Source organism: Typopeltis vanoorti, chromosome 10 (assembly GCF_054136105.1).
Source record: "Typopeltis vanoorti isolate ZY-2024b chromosome 10, IOZ_Tvanoo_1.0, whole genome shotgun sequence".
Classification (NCBI taxonomy): Eukaryota; Metazoa; Arthropoda; class Arachnida; order Uropygi; family Thelyphonidae; genus Typopeltis; species Typopeltis vanoorti.
Genome location: NC_143558.1, coordinates 72,875,996 through 72,896,195, shown reverse-complemented (window position 1 = coordinate 72,896,195; position 20,200 = coordinate 72,875,996). Strand labels below are relative to the sequence as shown.

Below are 20,200 nucleotides of genomic sequence, written 5' to 3'. Positions count from 1 at the left end.
TCAGACAAGGATGTATATTTTATCCCCTCTGTTATTCATTATGTGTATGGATCACATTATGAAGGAAAGAGGTATTAAACATAATATCAAAATTGGAGATGTTCATTTCAGTTCTTTACTTTATGCAGATGATGATATATACTTTTAAATAAATCAAGTCTACAAGATTCCCTTACTAAATTGAATAGCTGTTGTAATAAATTTGGTATGAAAATCAGCAATAACAAGACAAAGACAATGAAAATAGGCAGAAACAGAAAATATCAATCGCATCGTGAATAGAGAATCTATAGAACAAGTAAAACATTTCAGCTACTTGGGCACAATTTTTAGTGAAAATGGTAAATTAAATATGGAAATAGACAACAGAATTAACAAAGCCAGTATGGTAGGAAGTCAACTGAATAAATTTATATGGAATAAGAGAGAAATTAGCCCCAACACTATAGCTGTATATAAGATAGTGTTCAAACCAATTTTAACTTATGGATCTGAGAGTTGGGTTAGAAATAAAACACTTGACCAAAGATATGCGTCCCTGAGAAAGATTAGGGGCATGAACAGATGGCACCAGTGGCAATATCATATTAAAAACGAGGATGTTGGAAGTTTTTTTCACTTGGTTAGACTATAAATTATATATTTAGTTTAATCCTTTATCCAAGTATAAGCAAACAAAGTTTGCACCTGAAGTATCTTCAGGACTGGGGAAACTCGTGGCAAAGGTGGATCAAACTTCACATCATTTGTCTTAGTATCCCATAATGCAAAGCACATCTCCTTGTGGACATGTATAATGCTATGCATTATGGGAAGGGTCACTACCCAGACCGGTTTCGACCTTTATTGAGGTCTCTTCAGTAGGAGCCATAAATATTTAAGGCAAGTGATCTAAAGTTTGATCCACCTTTGTCACAAGTTGCCCCAAACCTGAAGATACCTCAGGCGCAAACTTTGTTTGCTTACACTTGGATAAAGGATTAAACTAAATATATAATTTATAGTCTAACCAAGTGAAAAAAACTTCCAACATCATTCTCTAATCCAGAGTAATTTATTAATAAGGTGACACCTTTTGGCAACTTGTATAGGTAAATATGATTTCTGCATTGCTTCAACCTTGGTATCACCTCTGGGTCTGGCTCCCACTGAAGGGACCTTAATAAAGGTCACTACCTGGTCTGGGTACTGACCCTTCCCATAATGCATAGCATTATACATGTCTGCAAGGAGATGTACTTTGCATTATGGGATACTAAGGCAAGTGATGTGAAGTCTGATCCACCTTTGCCATGAGTTGCCCCGGTCCTGAAGATATTTCAGGCACAACCTTTGTTTGCTTACACTTGGATAAAATGAAGGAGGATCCTGCATAGCACACATTTTAAATTATTTATTTCTTGTAATGTATTTTTATCCATCAGAGCTGCTCTGGAAGTATAATGAAAAATGATGTGATATTTATTATTTTATCAAATGCTGCATTAAAAGATTAAACTGTTATATTTGAAGCTTGATTGCTTCAACTATGTTATTCTCCACCTATATCTAACCTATATATTAAAGCCAGTCGTAGAGTATAACATAACAATACTGAGGCATTGGATATGAAGAGTAAGCGAGCAAAAGAGTTGGTAGTTGTAATAGTGACAAATGACTGGACTGGAAACAAGGAAAAGCATAAGATTGGATATTTAGGAGGTTGTTGAGAAGGATAAAAGATAATAGTGTAATAGGAAAGGTAGTTCGCGTGTTGCCCAGGTATAACAGTGATCAGTTGGAGTGTAGAGCAAATATTGTGAATGATATGTTAGCGGATACATGTGAAGGAGTACAGTTTGTTAATGCGTGGAGTGAGTTTGAAGGATGAATTGAACTATATAAGAATGATGGACTGCATTTGAATGGTTTTGGTGTGAGTCATTTGGAGAGATCCTGCTGGAAGGGAGAGTAATAAGTACAGAGAATGAATCTGATCAAGTAAGAAGTGATGTGAAAGACTGGAAGGATAAGCAAGGAGAGATTAAAGTGGTGTTTATGAATGAAGAAGTGGGTAGCATGATGCAAGGCAAACGGATATTGAGAGACCAGAGTGGACAGGGGAACACAGCATGAGAAAGGCTGATTCTCCAAGAGGATGTGAATGCATGTGTAGACAAAAAGAGAAGGGGATGACCTGTGATCTATGGAAAACAGATTTGAAGAATGTTTTGGGATGAATAAGAAGGAAGGTATGGAGACATCACATCTAATGAGTGGTATCAGTGAAGCTTGTTATAACTCCAGGAATGACCTGTCATGTTTATATACAAATGCTAGAAGTATAAGAAACAAAGCAAATGAAATGGTTGCATTGATTTTGGTCATATTTGGATTTTGTGAAGATAGAAAGGTTAAAAGGGGAGGTGGAATGTTATTGATGATAGAAAAATAGTTATGTCCATGCAAGGGGGAAATAGAGACAGCAGTTTTGAGGTAGTATGGTGTTGAGATAGAGGTGAATGGAATGAAATTCTTTGTCGGATGTTTGGACGTGATTATGTGAATGGTAGTGACCAGGAAATGTATAATCAAATTAGCCAAACAAATAAGAAAAGAGTGATCATCATAGATAATTTTAATTATGACAGTATAGACTGGGATGATGAGATAGCAACCGGAATGAAAGAAATTGAGTTTCTCGAGTTTTTGAGGGACAACTATTTCAGGCAATATTCAACATAGAGCACAGGAGGATTTGATCATCTCATCAGAGGATGTTATTATAAATGATCGTCAAATCAACCTCCAATTGGTGAGAGTGACCATGAAGTGATTACCTGGGTGGTTGCTAGCAGTGGGAGGACTTCTGTGAGGAAAGGGTATATGTGAAACTACATGGCTGGTGATTATGCAGAGTTCAGGAGACAGCTTGCAGGTATTGTATGGAATGAGAAGTTGGATGGAAAGGAGAAATCAGTGCTGCTTGTGTAATATTCAAGGACTGTCTAGTAGAAGCAATCTCTAAATGTATTCCAAGGGGTCAGAATGTGAAATAAGGTAGGTGTGAAATGGATGAATGAAGAGATTAAGCATGCAATACAGAGGAAAAAGGCATTATGGAGGCAACATAAGAAGTTGTAATAATCAATTCTGAGCAACAGAAAGAATAGGCAAGGAGGGTGAATCGGTTGGTAAGCATAGCAAAAATGCAGTATCAGCAACAGTTAGCTAATGAAAGCCAAAAAAAAAAAATCATAGGGAGTTCTTTCGATATGTATCCAGCAAATAATAAAGAATGATTATGGAAGGGTGACATTGATTGTAGAAAATAGTATAACAACAGCTGCTGCACTGGATTTAGTTGAGATATGTAATGAGCAGTTCATAAAGATCTTTCAGCATTGCGATTGTAATATCACGGAGTTTGAGAGCAGTGGATGATGAGGAGGAGAAACTAAATGAGCAAGAGATATATGGGAAATTGAAAAAACTTGATATTAAAGTCTGTAGGACTTGGTATCACTATGTATTTTAAAAGAATGTGCCAGGGACATCTGCCTTGACATATTTGTTTAATACAAGTCTTACACTAGGTCCAGTTCCAAAGGAGTGGAAGGAAGGAAAGATTATACCACTTCATAACAGAGGTGACAGAACTCAAGCATCTAATTATAGGCCTATCTTTGTGTCCATTATTGTGGTTACTGTTGGAGAGGCTATTGAGAACATCCAGAATTAGGTTAACAGTGGTATTATCTTTGATGGACAGCATGGATTTGCTAAAGGGAGGTCATGTTTTAGTCATCATCATCATCATCATACGTATCAAGGATTTAGACCTAGCATGGCCTGTTCCGGCCTTAGAAGTCATCGTTGAATCGTTTAAGAGGACGTCCTGGTTTTCTTTTTCCTAATGGCTTGTACTTTAAGGCTTGTTTTGGTAATCTTTCTGTTTTCGTGTTCCATCCATTTATGTTTATATTTTTTAATTTTTTCTATTACTGGTTCTTGGTTTAATTCTTTCATAATATCTTCGTTTCTTTTGTGATCAAATAGGGTATACTTTGCAGTTTTTCTCATAAACTTCATTTCTGCTGTTGTTAATCTTTGTTTGTCTTTTTGTTTTATTGTCCAGATTTCGCTTCCATACATTAAGACCGGTAAGGTTAATGTATTGTATACTTTTAGCCTGGTTTGTTTTTGAACTAGGTTTGGTTTAAATATAGAGTTAATTACACCTGTTATTTTTAAATATTTTGCAATTTTTACCTGTTCTAAGATCTTGTTATCTATTACTATTTTAGTTCTTGCTGGATCTTGTCCTTTAAAGGCCATAGTTTTTGATTTTTCTGTTGATATTATCATACCATAATCTTTGGATATCTCATTTAGATTTAAAATAGCTTTCTGCAAGTTATCTTCAGAATTTGTAATTATTATTTGGTCGTCTGCAAAGAGGAGAGTGTTTAAGTTAACTGTAGGTGAAAGTTTAATTCCTTGGTGTAAATTTTTACTCCATTTTATTATTATTTCATTTAAGTAGATATTAAAAAGAGTTGCTGAGAGGGGACATCCCTGTCGGACCCCTTGGTTTATCTCTCTTGTATATGATAGCTTGTGATTTAATCTTATTTGTATTTGATTATTTTCATATATACTTGTGATAGCTTTTAGGATATTATTTGGTATTTGTCTTTCTTTTAATATGTTAAATAATATGTTTCTTTTAACTTTGTCAAATGCTTTTTCAAAGTCAATAAATGCAATATGTGTTTCCAAATTATATTCTCTTCTTTTCTCTACTATTAATTTTAGGCAAAAGGCTGGGTCTATACATGATCGTCCTTTTCTAAATCCATTCTGTACCTCTAGAATAAAGTTTTCAGAATATTTCATTAGTTTATTTAAGATTCTGCTATATATTTTGTAACAGGAATTTAGTATACTGATATCTCTATAGTTTTTAGGGTCATCTCTATTACCTTTCTTAAAGATAGGAATCACAATTACTTTTTTCCATTCTATTGGGGGGATACCAGTTGAGTAAATTTTATTTAAAAATAGTAAGTCTTTTTTTTGATTCTTGTTCCTGCGTATTTATATAGTTCTGAACCTAGCTTATCTTCTCCAGGTGATTTTCCATTTTTTGTTTCTTTCAGGCTGATTTCTAATTCTTCTTCAGTTATTTCCTTTTCATTTTCGTTAACTGTTTGCCAGTTGTCTTTTTTAAAATATTTGTCTGTCCACAGTTCTGTGTAGTAATTTAGAAATTCTTCTAATTTTAATTCAGTGTTTAATTTTATGTTTTCTTTGGTATCTGCATTTAGGTGTTTCAAAATCTTATATACATTGGGTCTTATTTTATATAAATCATGTTCTAAATTAGAAACAAATTTATTCCATGATTCTCTGTCTTTTTCTGACTTCTCTTTTTAGCTATGGCTCTTATTCTTTTATATTCTATTTCATCTTCTAATCTTTTACTGCTTAACCATTTTTGATAGGCTTCTTTTTTCTTTTTAATTATTTCTTTGATTGTATCATCCCAGATCTTCAGTTTTTTTCTTTTATTGAATTTTTTGGTCTTTCCTAAGCTTTCATTTGCTGCTGCATTTAGTATCGTTTTTATATTAAGCCATTCTATTTCTATTTCTTCATTTTGTTTTATTTTATCTAGATATTGGTTAATTCTTTGTTCATATAGCCATTGTACATTTGTGTCATTCAATAGTCTAGTTTTATAAACAAATGTTTCAATTTTTCTTTCTGTTCTTGTTACTTGTAGCCATTTAGGTGGTAATCTTGATTTTATTTTAACAAGGAAGTGGTCACTACTTATTTCATATCCTCTGTGAACTCTAACAAGTGAAAATTTTGATGTCTTTTCATTTAATATGAAGTAATCTAATATTGATTTCCATCCTCTTGCTGCCCAAGTATATTTATGTATGTCTTTATGTTTATAGAAGGAATTCATTATTTTTAGGTTATTATAAACTACAAAGTCAATCAATTTTTTACCATTTCTGTTTAGAGTGTGTTCTCCATGTATTCCTATATTATTATTAATTTTTGTGTTTCCAATTCTTGCATTTAAGTCTCCTGCTAAAATTATGCAGTCATTTTTATTTATTTTATTATATATGTTTTGTAGCTGATTATAAAAATCAATATTATCCTGTTCTCTTCCTTCTTCTGGGGCATATAAACCAATTATTGTTAAATAGCCTGTATCTATTTTTATTCTAGCTTCTATTATTCTTTCATTCCATAATTTATAATGTTTTAACTGTTTTGAAAGGGAGTTATGTATCCAAATCATGACTCCTGCTTGTGCTCTTTGGTCTCTGTCGACTCCACTGTATATCACATTGAAATTTTCAGTTCTCATAGTTCCTTTTAATTTCTTTTTTGTTTCAGTGATTACTGCTATTTTAAAATTTCTTTTATTTAGTAATTGTAGTAATTAAATTTCATTTAGTAATTATAGGCCTATCTGTGTGTCCATTATTGTGGTTACTGTTGGAGAGGCTATTGAGAACATCCAGAATTAGGTTAACAGTGGTATTATCTTTGATGGACAGCATGGATTTGCTAAAGGGAGGTCATGTTTTAGTAATACACTAATTACAATAACATGATGGCTTCATTGGACAGAGGATATGGATACATAGTAGTATACTTAGATTTTGCAAATGCTTGGATAGATTACCGCACGATAAGTTGATAGTCAAACTAGAGCGGATGGGGTTGGATATTAAACTAGTGCATTGGATTGGAGATTGGATATCTGATAGGTATCAGCAGGTTGTGTATAGGGGGAGGGGACACTATCCTGCTAGAGAAAAGTCATTAGTGGTGTGCCTGAGGGGGTCTATTTTAGGACCATTGCCTTTTAACCTGTATGTTAATGATATTGGGAAAGATTTAGATGGGGAATATTCAGTTGTTTGCAGATGATGCAAAGTTGGGATGAACTATGAGGAGTTGAGCAGATGTTCTGGACTTGAATAGATTGAGTGAATGGGCATGTGAGAGTGGGGATGACAGTTCGATGTTGTGAAATGTAAGGTTTTAAAATTTGGGAAACAAAGATAGGATGTAGAATTTATGTTTGGTGGGGATATATTCTTGGAAGTGAAGGAAATAAGAGATCTTGGGGTGATGGTGGATGAGGTTCTAAAATTTAGAGAACGTATTTTAGATATGATAATAAACTTTTTCTTTTCCATAGACCTTTTTCAGCTGGTCTTGTATTAGAGGCCAGTTGGAAAAAAGTTTACCAATTGCTTGAATTCTTCAGTTGCAGGATTTTTTTCCCTTCCCAAACCTCTTAGTTTTTTTTTTCTTTTTTTTAAAAGAAACTAGCCTGAGAACAAAGCATTTCAAACTGTGAACATACATCTAACAGGCCCTAGTTCCCTTCTGTTGAAAGTTTTTCCACTTGGTTATACTATACATTAAAGATGCCAAGAAATTATATTCTTGGTTTAATTCTTTATCCAAGTGTAAGCAAACAAAGTCATAACTTCATATCTGGGCAACTCGTATATAGAGGTTAATGACTTCACAACACTTGCCTTAGTATCCCATAATGCAAAGCACATCTGGCTCCCACTGATGAGACCTCAATAAAGGTTGAAACTGGTCTGGGTAGTGACCCTTCCCACATTGTATAGCATTATAAATGTCCATAAGGATATGTGCTTTGCATTATGGGATACTAAGGCAAGTGATGTGAAGTCATTAGCCTCTATATACAAGTTGTCAAGTTACCTCACGTGCAAACTTTGTTTGTTTACACGTGGATAAAGGATTAAATTAAGAATATAATTTCTTGGCATCTTTAGTTTCTAGGCATTATGTGAGAAAGTTGTGACAATTTTGCTTCTGTTAGGACCTTTTGTTCCATGTAGGACATGAAGCCTTTATAAAGTGAAGGTAAGTTAGATGGTCTTGTGGATGTTTTTTTTTTTTTGCCTCCTGCAAAATAGGCAAACCATTAATAAGACGATGTATATTTAACAGACAGATATATACTTGTGTTATAGTCTTATTTCTTTTGAATAATTCTAAACCAATTTTGGCACTAATTTTAAAGAACCTAGTCCTAATACAGGCAGCCCTCAGTTTACGACAGTTCAATTTACGCAGATTCACAATAATGCCCGATGCCTGAGCGTGCTTTCTTACTGTAGTGTGGTCCGGCTGAAAAATGACACTAGCAGGCACTCTAGTGTTTGAATGTTTACTGAGCTACTACGACGTATATGTATCAATCCTAGGTTTACTGTTGAATCCACCTGATTGTTCTATTTAATTTTTTTTACCTACATACGTATTTAAATTGATAAAGTACATAATTACATGCCATGTCTGATAAAAGAAGTGCAGAAAAGTTAGCAGACCTTGGTGTTAGGAAGGCGCAGAAATCAATCACACTTGAAAAGAAGATGATGGTGATTCAAAGAATGGAAAATGGGCAGACACGTGCTAATGTCTGTAGAAGTACGAACTTGCCTCCATTGACTGTTACTACAATTATGAACAATGCAGATGGAATAAAACAGTCTGTGCAGCAATCTACGGCAGTACTAAATGCAAAACATGTAAGTTATAGCAGGAGTGTAAACTTCATGAAAAAATGGAAAAATTATTATCATTATGGGTGGATGACTTGAATCAGAAAAACATTCCTCTGACGCAGTCTGTTATAACTGAGAAAGCAAAAACAATTTTTGAGGATCTTAAAAAGATAGATTGAGGCGAAGAAATACTTTTAGGAAGCAAAGGTTGGTTCATGAGATTTAAGTCTCTAAGTAAGTGGCATAGTGTCAAATTTTGTGGTGAGGTGGCAAGTGCAGATGTTTTGGCAGCGGCTGCTTTTCCTAAAGAATTTCAAGACTGTGTAGAACAAGGAAGTTATCCTCCTGATCTCCTTTTTAATGTTGATGAGACTGGGCTCCACTGGAAAAAATTGCCATCATGTGCCTTCATTTCCTGTGAAGAATGTTCCGCTCCAGGTTTTAAAGCTGCAAAAGATAGACTTATACTTTTGTTGGGTGCAAATGTGTCTGGAACTTTGAAGCTTAACCATGCTACCGACCAAGATGTCAAGATTATCATGGGTGTGAAGTGCATATTAAAATTGTAATACCATTGATATTACATTGAAATATATGATGGATTTGTATTTGATCCATAATGGCTGGTAAGGGGGTTAAACCAATGTTGGTGTACTATTTACATACACCATGCGCCTTCAAGGGTCTAAAAGCCATGCTGCCAGTCTATTGGAAATGGAACAAGAAAGCTTGGGTTACACAAGACATTTTTATAGATTGGTACACAAATTATTTTTGTCCTACCATGCTTCTCTTCTGTAAAGAAAATGATTTGTCAGCCAAGGCATTGCTTCTCTTGGATAATGCCCCTGGACATCCTTAAAACCTTGCTGAAGTAAGAACACTATTGGATGTCAAGGTTGTTTGCATGCCCCCAAACACAACATTGTTTTTGCAACCGATGGATCAGGGGATTATATCAATCTTCAAAGCTTATTACCTCCTTATAACATTTATGGAAATGGTAAGAGTCTTGGACACTTCAGAAAAAACTATTAAAGACTTGGTGGTCATTCAATATTTTGAAGGGCATTAACAACATCAGGGCAGCTTGGAACGAAGTGTCAGCAAAGTCTTTAAAAGGGAGCATGGGTAAAACTTCTTCCAGCATTTATGCACGACTTCGAGGAATTAGAGCAAGAGGAGAATGTTATTGAAGAGGTTACCAAGCTTGCACGAGAGGTGGGATTGGACGATATTACAGCTGAAGATGTAACAGAAGTCTTAGAGAGCCATGATAAACCGCTTTCCAATGAAGACTTAAAAGAATTAGCCAAACAATTAAGTCAACATCCGAAGGGGGAGAAAGAAAACGAAGAAGGTCCTCTGAGAGATATAAAAATGGCCGTTTTACAGTGTATCCTAGAGACATTGATTGATGAACTCTGCGAAATGGACCACGATTGGGAACGGAGTGCGAATGTAAAAAAGGAATGTAATTGCATCTATTCGACCTTACACTGAACTCCTTAAAGAAAAAAAAGAAAATCTAAGCAGTTAACACTGGATAATTTTTTCAAAAAAAAAAATGCAGGTGATCCGAAACCATGAACTTCAACATAGAAATATGTAATATCTTTTCGAAGTTTCATATTTCATCATCATCATCACCAAATTCCTGCCATGTACCCTCAAGGGGTGTACAGGATATGATAGTATTACATGAAAAAAATTACATCATTATTAATTTCCTATCTACAATTTTCCTCCAAATCTGTCTGTTACTTGTCAAGACTCCAACATTATCAGATTTTATATTTCTATTGTCTAAGGCACTTTGTACCGTATCAATCCACCTATATCTTGGTCTTCCTGTGGGTCGTTTTGCTGCCAACCTGGCAGAGAACACTTGTTTTGCTAATCTTTCCTCGTCCATTCTGTTTAAGTGACCATACCACCTGAGATTAGCTCTGCTAATGCATTCTGGATGCTGACAATGTCAAGTTCTATCCTAATATCCTCGTTTTTAATATGATATTGCCATTGATGCCATCTGTTCCCGCCTATAATCTTTCTCAGGACTCATATCTGCGGTCTCTAATCTTTGAAGTGTTTTACTTCTGACCCAGCTCTCAGATCCATAAGTTAAAACTGGTTTGAACACTGTCTTGTATACAGCTAATTTAGTGTTCCGACTAATTTCTCTCTTATTCCATATGAATTTATTCAATTGACTTCCCACCATACCAGCTTTCCTGATTCTGTTGTCTATTTCTATATTTAATTTACCATCTTCAGTAAAAATCGTACCTAAATAGCTGAAATGTTTTACCTGTTCCACAGGTTCTCCATTCACAACACAGTTGACATTTTCAATGATTCTGCCTATTTTCATTGTCTTTGTCTTTTTATTGGTGACCTTCATACCATATCTATTACAACAGCTATTCAATTTAGTCAGAGAACCTTGCAGACTTGTAGCGGATTTATTTAGAAGTATCACATCATCCGCATAAAGCAAAGAGCTGACATTAACATCTCCAATTTTGATATCATGTTTAATACCACTTTCCCTCATAATGTGATCCATATAGATATGAATAACAGAGGGGATAATGTACATCCTTGTCTCACACCAGATTTAACATTAAACCATCTTCCTGTACTTCCTTCAATTCTAACTGCTGACTTACAACTCAAATAAAGACTAAGTATTGCTTGATATAATGCCCCATTCACACCATATAACTGCAGCGTATTGAATAGCTTCTCTCTTGGCACCTTGTCATATGCCTTTTCCAAATCGACAAAACTTAAATCCAGATCTTTGTTATATTCCCATGCTTTCTTGACTATTTGTCGTAAAGTGAATATCTGATCCTGACAGCCTCTATTTGGCCTGAATCCAGCTTGTTCTTCACCAAGGTTTTCTTCCACAATTCATCTCAACCGTTTCTCAAGTATACTTGCATAGATCTTGCCAGGAACACTCAGAAGGGAAATACCTCTGTAATTCTCACATGCAGTTTTATTTCCCTTTTTATATATGGGTACTATGAGAGCTCTACTCCAATCATCAGGAATTCGTCCCTCTGCCCAGGCTTTCTGAACTATGCAGTGCAGCCACTGTAAGACTCTTATACCACCATACTTCCGCATTTCTGGTCAAATATCATCTACTCCTGCTGCCTTTCCACATTTCAAGCCTTTGATGGCTTTTTCTACTTCAAGTATGGATATGTATTCCTGACTGCATGCCTGGTCAGTGTTTTTTACCACTGTGCTGTCATCACTGCTTGTTTCATTTAGCAGTTTTTCAAAGTAATTACTCCATACTTCAAGGATATCTTTTTCTCCCGTTTTCATGTCACCTTTATCATCTCTAACTCCTTTTACAGCACTCTTTTCTCCATTCCTAAGCTTCTTCAACAACCTACAGAATATTTTTCCGCCTTCTTGATGTTTATTTTCTATGTTCTTGCCAAAGTCCTCCCATGACTTTTGTTTAGCTAGTTTTACACAGTGTTTAGCATTCTTGCATTTGTCTCTATATTCTCTAAGAGCACAAGCTGATTTATTTGGCAGGAACTTTTGATATGCTTTCTTCTTTTCCTTCACTACCTCTTTAACTTCCTGTGTCCACCAGGGAGTTCTGATTTTTTTATCCTTACAGACAACCTCACCACATGCCTCTCTGGCAGAATCAATCAATGTTTTCTTCAGAGTTTGCCACTGAATCTCCAAGATTTGATTCCTGTTCTCAAACTCTTTCATTTTTTCTTCAATAATCTTTGTGTATTTTAGTCTACAGTTCACGTCTGAGAGCTGCTCAACGTTTATTCGCTTTAAAACTTTCTTACATGTTATTCTTTTCAATATGAAATTCAATTTTATCTTGCTCAAGACTAAATAGTGATCACTTCCAATTTCAAATCCTCTGTACACTCTGGTGACCTGCACCAGGGAGAAAACATCACTATCAACAATAACATAGTCAATGAGACTTTTCTTATTCCTAACCTCTTCTCTCCATGTGAATTTGTGTACATTTTTATGTCGGAACATGGTGTTAGTAATAACCAGTCCATGTCCTGAGCAGAAATCCAACAAATATTTGCCATTATTATTAGCTTTGCTCTTTTCTCCAAATTTTCCCAAAATATTTTTGTATGTCTCACAATCATTTCCTACTCTGCTATTTAGATCCCCAACAAGGACCAACTTTTCATTTTTCATTGTGTCAGTTGCTTTTTCTAAAGCCTCAAAAAAATTCCTCCACTTCTACCTTAGTAGAACCTTCTATGGGAACATAGGCACAAATAAGTCTCATTGTCCAGTTCCCCATTCTCATATTTGCCCACATTACTCTACTTGAGACTGACTGCCATTGAAGAAGATTAGCCTCGTAATTTGTGTTGAATACTATGGCTACTCCTTCTTTTCCTTGATTGTCATTGCAGTTTCATATTTTTTGTATATAATTTTGTTTTGTTTTCGTTATTAATAATTTTATTTTAACAAATATATGTATGTATTATCAAAGCTTTAAATAAAATAATGATACACATACTTCATGTGCATATTTTTTGACTGCACAGAACATAACTTTGTACCTCCCATTCAAATTGGGTTCGTTTTACGCTGATTTGGTTTACATCCATTTTTTTCAGGAATGGAAGTGAGGCATAAACCAAGGGCTGCCTGTATTTACTTATTGAGAATCACCTCTTTTATTCTTAACATGCTTATCTTAGGATAATATTTGTCTTAAAAAGTATATATATAATAAGATATAAATTTCTAAAAGCAAATTAAATAAGTATTTTTAATGATCAATTGTGTATTTTTATTGTTTTCTGTTTTCTTAGAACAGAAATGGACCAGTGAATTTTCTTATTAGGCTTCCTGTTGATTTCTCAAAAATTCCTCCTGTTCTTACCAAGGTTTGTGAATTCTAAAAGAAAAAAGAATCTCCATTTGTGATGTATTAATAATATATTAATCTATTAAAATTGTAAAAATATAAGAATTTCAATATGAATCTTTATATAACATAAAATTAGAAACATTACCTCAGTATTGTGGAGGGTTTTCATATATATTAATAATACCTACAGCTTGACATGGCTTGAATTCTAGTATAAGAAAGATGTCTGTTATTTGAAATCTTAACCAATAGGATAGATTGAGAAAGGAGAGATTGGAATGGTTAGTAAAGATTACTGATCTTGTCTTCATTTTCCTCTTGCTACTGATAAACAGTTCTAACACAATGGATAGTTTCTTTATCATCTTAGAAATAGTCTTCAGGATGGAAATGTAATGTGTGGGATGTATGTAATCCAAAAATATTTAAATATGTGATAATATTTTTTCTTTTTTTTTTTCTTTTCTTATAGATATCAGCCACTTACAGTCCATACCACATAAATATAGGTACATTGCCTTTCCACTTCCTGCACATATAGCAGTAGAAATGACATGTAAAACATTCATGCTACATGGTTGTCTTTACTCCCCAATTGTGCTATCTCTAAAATGCATGTCAATCTAGATTTAATAAACTACTGGAATACTTTTATGAGTATCTTTTATCCAAATCTTAGTCCAGTCATGCTCCAGTCAACATCACTAGATTGTATTGTCTTTTCTTACAATTTTTGTTCTTAACACATTCATACTGGGCACTGAGTGGCAAATTGTATCCTATCATACTTATGTTAGAGGTTCAATGGAGTGAAACATCACTGAGAAAGGATTAAAAATAATATTTAATTCTGATATTTCATGTTTCACTGAGACATTGTTAGGGAGTACAATGAGACTTGTAACCCACGCACACAAACGCAACACAAAATTAAGTGAAATACACGGATGAAAGACTAAGAGTCCTAACTAGGTGGGGCACCTGTCTAGGATGTAAACTGAGTATCATGTCATACTTGCTCATGGAGTGGGGCATAACAAACCATTTGGTGGGCATGCAACAGGTTACCTAAGTGCTTATGTATATTTATTTATTTTTTAATTTATATTTCTTTGTGTTTTGTTTTCTAAAAAATAACACCCTAGTGAATAACATTAAACTAATACTAATCTCATCACCACCACCATCTTAACGACCTGTTTAAAAATAACTGATAAATAAAATTTATTCTAAGAATTTTCAAAAATTATCCTGTTTTTTTACTCCAAGAAAGAATTTTTAGTTTTGGAGTTTATTTTCCAGAAATGACGTGCTAGAGAAGGGTTTCTGGACTATATAGATAGATAGATAGATAGATAGAGGTGGAAAATTTCCACCCAACTAGAGGTGGAAGATTTAGACCGAAAAACTCGAAAATTAATGACAATGCACCATGCCCTCAATCCTTGCAGTGACATTGAAGCAAATCAAGTTTTGATGAATATTGTGTGTGTGTGTGTGTGTGTGTGTGTGTGTGTGTGTGTGTGTGTGTGTGTGTGTGTGTGTGTGTGTTTAAGGGGGGTGCTTAAGGGTCAAAGCTGTATAACTGAGAGGAGACCTCCACATAGCCTTTAAAGGAATGTGGAGAACCAACCAGGGCTTCTGACCTAATGTGCAATCCTCACCTTCTCATGGTGCACCCTGTTGGGTATCTACCTGGATACTGAATGAACGAGGATGTGGTGGCAATTTGGGATTTAGCCGACCAAATTGTATTCTTATTGGATAAACCAAAATACAAATGATGGTACAATATGACAAAATTTTATGCCGCTTGAGCGTCACCGGTTAAACAAGGCCCCCATTGTTTTCGCCTGGGAACCAGGGCGAAAAGTCAGCTACTGGAACAAATCTCAAAACACACCCCAACTCGACATCACCAGAGTTAAAGATCGGTACTATCAACATAAGAAGCCTGAATGGCAAAGAAATGGAGCTAGCTGAGGAATTAGATAAGTACCAGATCGACACAATGGGGTTGACTGAAACAGAAAAGTCAAAAACTGGTGAAATCTTTCTGAGCAATAAATACAAAATGTTATATTCAGGCAATGACAATCAAGGAAAAGAAGGGGTAGCCATAGTATTCAACACAAAATACGAGGCTAATCTTCTTGAATGGCATGCAGTCTCAAGTAGAGTAATGTGGGCAAATATGAGAATAGGGAACTGGACAATGAGACTTATTTGTAGTGCCTATGGTCCCACAGAAGGTTCTACTAAGGTAGAAGTGGAGGAATTTTTTTAGGCTCTAGAGAAAGCTACTGACACAATGAAAAAGGAAAAGTTGGTCCTTGTTGGGGATCTAAATAGCAGAGTAGGAAATGATTGTGAGACATACAAAAATATTTTGGGAAATTTTGGAGAAAAGAGCAAAGCTAATAATAATGGCAAATGTCTGTTGGATTTCTGCTCAGGACATGGACTGGTTATTACTAACACCATGTTCCAACATGAAAATGTGCCCAAATTCACATGGAGAGAAGAGGCAAGGAATAAGAAAAGTCTCATTGACTATGTTATTGTTGATTGTGACGTCTTCTCCCTGGTGCAGGACACCAGAGTGTACAGAGGATTTGAAATTGGAAGTGATCACTATATAGTCTTGAGCAGGATATAATTGAATTTCATATTGAAAAAAATAAAAGTTTTAAAGTGAATGAAAGTTGAGCAGCTCCCAGATGTGAACTGTAGACTAAAATGCACAAAGATTATTAAAGAAAAATGACAGAGTTTGAGAACAGGAACCAAACCTTGGAGATTTTGTGGCAAGCCTTGAAGAAAACCCTGATTGATTCAATTAGAGAGACATGTGGTGAAGTTGTCTGCAAGGATAGAAAAATTAGAACTCCATGGTGGACACAGGAAGTTAAAGAGGCAGTGAAGGAAAAGAAGAAAGCATATCAAAAGTTCCTGGCAAATAAGTCAGCTTGTGCTCTTAGAATACAGAGACAAATGTAAGAAAGCTAAACACTGTGTAAAACTAAACAAAAGTCATGGGAGGACTTTGGCAAGAACGTAGAAAATAAATATCAAGAAGTGGCAAAATATTTTGGAGGTTGTTGAAGAAGCATAGGAATGGAGGAAAGAGTGCTGTAAAAGGAGTTAGAGATGATAAAGGTGACACGAAAACGGGAGAAAAAGATATCCTTGAAGTATGGAGTAATTACTTTCAAAAACTGCTAAATGAAACAAGCAGTGATGACAGCACAGTGGTAAAAAACACTGACCAGGCATTCAGTCAGGAATATATATCGTACTTGAAGTAGAAAAAGCCATCAAAGGCTTGAAATGTGGAAAGGCAGTAGGAGTAGATGATATTCGACCAGAAATGCTGAAGTTTGGTGATATAAAAAGTCTTACAGTGGCTGCACTGCATAGTTCAGAATGCCTGGACAGAGGGATGAATTCCCGATGATTGGAGTAAAGCTCTCATAGTACCCATATATAAAAAGGGAAATAAAACTGAATGTGAGACGTACAGAGGTATTTCCCTACTGAGTGTCCCTGGCAAGATCTATGCAAATGTACTTGAGAAACGGTTGAGAAGAATTGTGGAAGAAAAGCTTGGTGAAGAACAAGCTGGATTCAGGTCAAATAGAGGCTGTCAGGATCAGATCTTCACTTTACGACAAATAGTGGAGAAATCATAGGAATATAACAAAGATCTGTATTTAAGTTTTGTCGATTTGGAAAAGGCCTATGACAAGGTGCCAAGAGAGAAGCTATTCAATATGCTACAGTTATATGGTGTGAATGGGGCATTATATCAAGCAATACTTAGTCTTTTTATTTGAGTTGTAAGTCAGCCTTTAGAATTGATGTAAGTACAGGAAAATGGTTTAATGTTAAATCTGGCATGAGACAAGGATGTACATTATCCCCTCTGTTATTCATTATCTATATGGATCACATTATGAAGGAAAGTGGTATTAAACATGATATCAAAATTGGAGATAGTAATGTCAGCTCTTTGCTTTATGCAGACGATGTTATACCTCTAAATAAATCCACTACAAGTCTGCAAGATTCACTGACTAAATTTATTAACTGTTGTAATAGATATGGTATGAAGGTCAGCAATAAAAAGACAAAGACAATGAAAATAGGCAGAATCATTGAAAATGTCAACTGTGTTGTGAATGGAGAACCTGTGGAACAAGTAAAACATATCAGCTACTTAGGCATTTACTGAAGATGGTAAATTAAATACGGAAATAGACCACAGAATCAACAAAGTTGGTATGGTAGGAAGTCAATTGAATAAATTCATATGGAATAAGAGAGAAATTAGTCGGAACACTAAATTAGCTGTATACCAGTGTTCAAATCAGTTTTAACTTATGGATCTGAGAGCTGGGTCAGAAGTAAAATACTTGACCAAAGACTAGAGACCCCAGATATGAGAGTTTTGAGAAAGATTAGCCGCATGTATGGATGGCATCAATGGCAATATCATATTAAAAAAGAGGATATTAGGAAAGAACGTTTACATTGTCAGCATCCAGGAATGCGTCAGCAGAACTAATCTGAGGTGGTATGGTTACTTAAACAGAATGGGCGAGGAAAGATTAGCAAAACAAGTGTTCTCTGCCAGGTTGGCAGGAAAATGATCCAGAGGAAGACCAAGATATAGGTGGATTGATATGATACCAAGTGCCTTAGACGATAGAAATATAAGATCTGATAATGTTGGAGTCTTGACAAGTAACAGACTGATTTGGAGGAAAATTGTAGATAGAAAGTTAGTAATGATGTAAATTTTTCATGTTGTACTATCATATCCTGTAAACCCCTTGAGGGTACATGGCAGGAATTTGATGATCATGTAATTTATAAATAAATTAACAAAAATGGGGGAGAAAATCCTTACCCTCCCCATGATGCCAATGTACTGTAGGTTTATTAACAACCTTTTGTGGGTGTAAACCACATTAAAAAATAAAAAGCTATTTTTTTTAAAGTAATTACTTGGTGTAATAAGGTGGAAATAAGAAATCATGATACTTTATGCAAAATCTGCATTTTGAAACCTGTTTATATGACAATAACTATATGATTCAGAATTTTATAAAAACATTAATTTTATAATTATTTTATAAAGAAAACAATGTTTAATTTTAATTTTGGTTAGGTAACAACTTAGATAACTCTACTCCTCAGTTTAACTTGGAGTTAAACTGAGGAGTAGAGTTGCTAAGTTGAAAATGGATCAGACTGTTAAACAGATGATATAGTTTTCTTAAAGTAACACACATACACTCTTCTTTAAAATACATTGAACAGCATTTTGTTATAAATAAATATGACAAATATTTTATGCTTAAGGATAGCAGAAGAGTTCCCAGAAGGAAGGGAAACTTTAAAATTATCTCCGTGTTGTGTTTCCTGGGAAACAAATTAAAAGGAATTATGTTTCAGAGAGAAGGGGAAAAAAAATAAAATAAAAATCAGTGGGAATACAAAAATAGTGCAACATTGAATTTAAATTTAATTTTGTGAGAAATATCACTCGGTTATATTAAGGAAAATATTTTTTAAATTAAAGATGCCAAGAAATTATATTTTTGGTTTTATCCTTTTTCCAAGTGTAATCAAACTGAGTTTGACTTCACATGCAAACTTTGTTCGCTTACACGTGAATAAAGGATGAAACCAAGAATATGATTTCTCGGCATCTTTAATTTATAGTATAAACAAGTAAAAAAAAAAAAAATTTCAACATCTGAAAATATTTTTATAGTGATCACTGTTAACTGAAAGATAATTTTGCATAAATGAAAGTGATACTCACCCTACTCTAATCATAATTTATAATTATGAATCTTTTTACAATCATTTCTCTAGGTTACCGTTTTGTTTGTTTTGGTTTTGTAATCTTGTATAATTGGCACTTGCAATATGCTTGATAAGATATTGATATTTATGTTAAAATAAAATATAAAGTATTTGAGATTGATGTATACCTGATGTTACTGGATATCTGATAGTTGTAATATTTTCAGTGTTCTTATTGTAATTCATAATTGTTAAGTGTACCGTGATATTATAAAGACATTCCCTTTTTGCCAATGACGACAGCATATCAGCCATTACTAGCTTATTGCTTGCCGCTTAAGGAAAGAAGTACGCACACTCACCAAGGAAATTGATGATGATTGGCAGCTACTGAAGAAAGCATTCAGTACCTGGGTAATGATAGAAAACAAGAAGAGAGAGAGAGAGAGAGCAGAACTTTAAGAGAACAGACTAGAAAATTTTATTTTAAAAGAGTTTTTAAGAAAACTTGATAGTCAGAATAAATTAATAGAAGATTCCAAAAAAAGGAATTGTAGCATGGTGAATTCTTTAACTGGAAAAGTGAAACTGTCAAAAAGTGAACAGTAAACGTTTTGTTTCAACATTCAAAGAAACGCTAAATGAAAACTTTCATCTTTTGTCTTAAGGGTGCCAGTGATATTAATTTATTGGAACAATGGATGTAATTAGAGGAATCTGAAACTGAAAGTTGGCTTTAATGATGAGTTCTACTTTAATACAGTGTTTATAAAATAATGAAGGAAACTTTTTCTCTCGTAATGAATTTATGATTTGTGCCTCTTGTAATAAAACTGCCTGAGGTAAGAATAATTATACTTCAGTGAAACAGTGAGATGAATGGAACATTTATGCTAAATAAGGAAATAGT

The 20,200-nt window shown here is 34.4% G+C and overlaps 1 protein-coding gene across 1 annotated transcript in view; it reads left to right on the top strand.

The window, feature by feature from the left end:
* The window catches only part of LOC150102507 (BRISC and BRCA1-A complex member 2-like), a 119,863-nt gene that overhangs the window by 24,468 nt on the left and 75,195 nt on the right, over positions 1–20,200 (top strand). The window contains exon 5 of the mRNA XM_090399360.1: positions 13,415–13,489. Within this exon, the coding sequence (XP_090255486.1) occupies positions 13,415–13,489 (75 nt within the window). The remainder of the gene's footprint in view (positions 1–13,414; positions 13,490–20,200) is intronic.